Genomic DNA, 5,385 nt, shown 5'->3' with positions numbered 1-5,385 from the left:
TATAAGTTATGGAGAAAGCAATAGCAACAAATTAAATGATCATCGTGCTAAGCTAACGGATGGGTCAAGTCAATCATATCATTCTCTAGTGATGTGATCCCGTTAATCAAATGACAACTCATGTCTATGGTTAGGAAACATAACCATGATTGATCAACTAGCTAGTCAAGTAGAGGCAAACTAGTGACACTCTGTTTGTCTATGTATTCACACATGTACTAAGTTTTCGGTTAATACAATTCTAGCACGAATAATAAACATTTATCATGATATAAGGAAATATAAATAACAACTTTATTATTGCCTTTAGGGCATATTTCCTTCAATTATCTCGACCGTGAAGGCCCGGACCTAGGTAAAGTCTTGCCTCGTGTTACCATCCAGCCTAATCGCCTAGCTAGGATACCCTACCGAGAGATTGCCGGATTTAGCTCCGACGTTATAATTGGGACAATGATCCCCTAGCTGCTTATTTGCTAATCTGTGGACGGTGTAAGTTTTGTTTAAGTTATCATTTGGGTAAAAGGACCCTGATAAGTATCTGACACGAAGCAATTCCGCCCTGACATTTTTGGATGGCAAATTTAGTTATTCGGGAATGGCAACTTTAATTGTGAAGCATACCAACTTTCTGTTTGGATGGCAAGTCTCGGTTTTTTGGTTTTTTTAATGGCAATTTTAGTTATAAAAACGTCAGGTCGGTGTTACTTCATGCCACACGTGTGTCACTTATCATTTGGGTAAAGTTAAGCTAGGCATGATGGCCTTCCTATAAAAAATACTGCGAAACTCCAACGGTTACACCAAATGCATTAACAACCTGCACAGGTAAACTCGTCACAAATGTTGAAAACCATAATCCTTTTAGTCCTTACAGAAATCACCTGCTAAAAAGGAGCAAAAGAATTGTGGTAAAGTAGAGACACTGCAACTAGTGTGCTCTACCAGATCTGAAAATTGGCAAAAGAACGGTGCGCCGATGCATCTCTGCACAAGCTCACAAAGTAAAGGCGCCAGCCAGAGCAAAAAGAGTGGCCGACACCAGTGTCCATGCACCCACACCGGTCGAAATGGCACCACTGCACTCGTCATTGTTGCCGCTGAAGCATCCAGGATGTGCAGTCTTGGGAACTCCCCCTTCTACCGTGAAGCTCGAGTTGGCCTTCCCATTGCTGAACAAGACACACCAGAAATACGGACCGCCGCCAGAAGTGCCGGTGACAGCCGCCCCCACCTCTGTGTGGTTCTTGCTATGCAGTACCTGGAGGCTCCTCTCATCAGCAATGAGCATGTCGAAGGCCTGCGCTGGAGGCGGGTAGCTTGGCTGGCACGCCAGGAGCCTCCCAGTGATCTTGGCAAGGCTTGCAGCTTGGACACCACAATTTGGGGCAAATGTGTCAATGAAACTGGAATCCACAGGCTTCTTGTTTCCACCCACCTGGTCGCACTGACCCTTATATGCTTTTATGTACTGCAGAGCAATGCATCCAAGACCTTGATTGTCAGCAAGATTTGATGCCTTGCTGGCGGTACGGTTGGAGTTGATCAAGCTCACAAGCTCATCGGCAGGGTTATCTGTAAATGAGATAATTCAAGGATGTCATTTGAGGAATACTACAAATTCCAGCATTCAGTTGTGCAAGAGGTGGTGTGTGTTATCTACGTACAATACATGAGCAACCCAGCACCAAGTTTGGGAAAGGTTGGATGTGACCTCTCGATTTGAAACTTTCTCATCTAAGTTAGCAATATAGTATCTTGTAGCTTGGGCCTTAAGCTAATTTCAGAGATTTTTACTTAGATTGGATTATTAGTTCTCTATAGTAAAGCAACTACCTTCTGCAGGACAAAAATGATAGATAAGCAACTAAAAATCAGAGCTAGTTCACAGTATGCGGACACAAATAGGTACACGCTAGGAATACAAGCACTATAAAGAATCATTAACAATCAGCGGCCTTCGCAATGTTACTTGATCATTTCAAAATCAGGCCAGTACACCCAAGGCCAAATGCCCAAAGGGAAGGCACAGACTCTGTTTGCATATCAGGAGGGAGCAGAATACACGTAGATTACAAGATAAGCTGAGAAGTACAGAGCTACAATGACAGGATCAACGATATGGCTGATTTGGGGATAGCCAATAGGTTCCACAGACATCGTCATTTGTGATGGTTGGGATGTTGTTGGTTGCCGGAGACCTACTGTTTGGTTGCACATTTCTTATTCTGATACATCAACATGCAAAGCTTTTGCATGTTCACAAACAAGACAAAACATAACGATCTGACGGGGAACTACGTTTAGCCTTAAAAAAATTACATGACCAGATCTGGATTCTAAAAACAGCAGCAGAAAATCCTGGGTGTTCTACAGTTTGTAAAAATGATTGATAGATGTGCTGAGCACACTAAAGAGCAATTTATTTTCTAGGGAAAACATAATGAAACCATGTTTTTTTTGCCAGGACGCTAATTAAGCAACATTTCCGCATTTTTGTTAGTGTATTATAAGTGATGTGTAGATGAGTTACATAACAAGGATTAACAGTTGTGTCGTTGGATTTCCACACACTCTGAATTCACAAAGGCTTCTAGTAGTTGGATTTCAAGAACAATTAGTAGACTGTCACCAACATGTCATTCTATATCTAACAAACAGAAACAGATGGCCGGGCTCGAGATCCATGCCGACCCTGATATGGCGTTCGACGAGCTCGACGACCCGAACGAAGACCTCAAGGCCGGAGTCTGCGTGCGCCGCAGGACAGCTGAAGCTAGAGCTCAGATCCAAACACCTGGTCGGCAACCGGAGTGCACCCTCAGTAGGAAAAGCAGAAATTAAGGAAATGCAGCAGGCGACAGCAACACAGAACCGATCGTGCAAGGGGTGAGATTGAGACGGTAAGAGACGTACTCTTAGTATCGGCAGCGGAGACGGCGGCGAGGAGGAGCGCGAGGAGCGCGGAGGCCAGCAGCGGCTGAGCGGCGACCGCCATTCTCGGGATCTGACAGCGAGTGTGTGTGGGAGAGCTGAGCTGGCTGGCCTGGAAGAAGTTGGTGGAGCTGGGTGACAACTTCCGTTCGATCTGCTGCGGGGTCTCGCTTCTTAAATGCTTTCTCGAGTTTCTTCTGCGCGCACTCTGCTCTGCTCTCTCGCTCTCTCCGTGTGTGCCGGTTGGTGCGGATTGGCCAAGATACCCCCGCCGACTATTTTCGGTTAGAAGGCAGCTATCCATAAACAACCGGGTCGGTCCACCGACGCCAAGATACCCCGAAAAATCTGTGCACTGAAACGAGAGCATAAAATACCACACACATATCTTTTTTTCTAAAAGGATCAGATTTATTATAAAGATTCATCGATACAAATCACATCAATCAAGCATAATAAAAACTACATTGAGGTCTATGGGCCACCGAGCGACCATTACTGCCGACGCGCCGCTGTCGCTGCTCCCATACTGGAGTCGGTCTGACCTTGTCGAGGACAGCCGGGAAGTCTTTGTGCACGTGCCTCTAAGCACCAGCGCCCTGAAGTTGCAGTCGTCGATGTTGAATCCTTAAATTGATGTGAAGAACCTAACATCAAATATCGCCATTGCGTATGCACGGCGAGAAACCCTAACCTTGCCGCCCCAAGGAGCTGGCAGGAATCTACGTCAGAGGTCCATCCCAATGGACGAAATTAAGGAGGATCGGAACCCGAAAGACCGACTCAAAGAAAGAGCACCATCATCCATCCAAACGACGCCCATGTGAGCACTAAAACCCTACCTATCTACTAGTAGGAGTCAAGACACCAGGATTCTTCTCCCCGCCACTGGCTGCTGGAGCGGCAAACGGGGGGAGGGGGAAGCAAATCCACGTGCTCGACGGCGGAGATCGAGGGGTGGAAGGCTTTCTCAAGTCACCTAGGGAGAGAGAAAGAAAAGCCAAAGTTCTAGATAAGGGGATGCCAAATACCACACACCTCGAATCCAATAATTATGACTCGAGATACTAATTGGTCCACGTTCTTTATTTCAACATGGTATCCGAAAGCACACTTGCTCCCTTGGTGGTTTTTGGTAATTCATGTCAACATAAATATTGTTGGACTAATACTTTTATCTAGTGTATTTCAGAAAAGTTCAACTTTGGCATGTCAAGGACATGAGGATGTTGACCCCTTCAAAATGCTAAGGGCATGAAATTGGAAAAGCTTCAAGACTATACATTTTTGGTTCAGTGATATGAGATCACATTGAGTTCATAGGAAAACCAATACTATTTTAAGGAGATGAGGTTTTGATCATGACTCAATTGCTCAAGTGCTTGATGATATTGCTCCAAAACCCTCAAACAGTTTCTTCACTTCACATATGTCCAAACCCAAAAAGTTTCATCTCGGTCCCACCGAAAACATCTGTCCCGGACCCACCGAGTTGATCCTATACACTGCCAGAGCCAAACCCTAGAATTTTGGTCTCATCGAGATTGCGATCAGTCTCACCTAGTTGTTGTGACCAAGTTTCTGTAAGCCAATTCGTTCACTTCGGAATCACCAAGTTGAACTGATCAGAACTACCAAAACAAAGTCCTGCCTAGGTTATCATATTTCATTCTGTCCGAGATTTCCACTTCGGTCCCACCGAAAAGCCCAACGTTCATATATTTTACACAGGTCGGTCGCACCGAGTTTTTGGACCGGTGTCACCGGATTGAGTCAAAAATGTGAGACGGTTGGATTTTGGGTGAAGGCTGTATATACCCCTTCACCCTCACCTACTCTCTAAGAGAGCCATCAGAACGAATTTGCACTTCCACCATTCGTTTTCTGAGAGAGAGAACCACCTACTCATGTGTTGAGATCAAGAGATTCCAATCCAACCATTTGAACCTTGATTTCTAGCCTCCTTGAGTTGCTTTCCACTCCAATCCTTGTCCTACCCAAGCCAAATCTGCGAGAGAGTGATTGAGTGTTGAGGAGACTATCATTTGAAACACAAGAGCAATGAGTTCATCATCGACATACCTTTTGGAGAGTGGTGTCTCCTAGATTGGTTAGGTGTCACTTGGGAGCCTCCAAGATATTATGGAGCTGAAACAAGGAGTTTGTAAGGGCAACGAGATCGCCTATTTCGTGCAGATCTACCCCGAGTGAGGCTAGTCCTTCGTGGACGTAAGCCATAGTGGAATAGACAATGTTGCTTCTTTGTGGACCCTTCATGGGTGGATCCCTCCATGGACTCGCGCAGCCGTTACCCTCCGTGGGTTCAAGTCTCCATCAACATAGACGTACGATAGCACCACCTATTGGAACCACACCAAAAACTACTGTGTCTTCATTACGTTTGATCAATCTTCCATCTCTACCCTTTTACTTTCTGCAGAAATGCATGTG

General features: G+C 45.3%; 1 protein-coding gene across 1 annotated transcript; it reads right to left on the bottom strand.

The window, feature by feature from the left end:
* Positions 1-786: 786 nt before the first annotated feature.
* LOC119330560 lies at positions 787-3,161 on the bottom strand. The gene is made up of 2 exons (XM_037603673.1): positions 2,917-3,161; positions 787-1,575 (listed from the first exon to the last, which is right to left on the bottom strand). Exons 1-2 carry the CDS (start codon positions 2,996-2,998, stop codon positions 998-1,000), a joined length of 660 nt encoding a protein of 219 aa, XP_037459570.1. The 5' UTR covers positions 2,999-3,161; the 3' UTR covers positions 787-997.
* Between the last annotated feature and the right edge of the window lie 2,224 nt (positions 3,162-5,385).

This window comes from Triticum dicoccoides, chromosome 7A (assembly GCF_002162155.2).
Source record: "Triticum dicoccoides isolate Atlit2015 ecotype Zavitan chromosome 7A, WEW_v2.0, whole genome shotgun sequence".
NCBI lineage: Eukaryota > Viridiplantae > Streptophyta > Magnoliopsida > Poales > Poaceae > Triticum > Triticum dicoccoides.
This window is presented reverse-complemented; position numbering and strand designations above follow the sequence as displayed.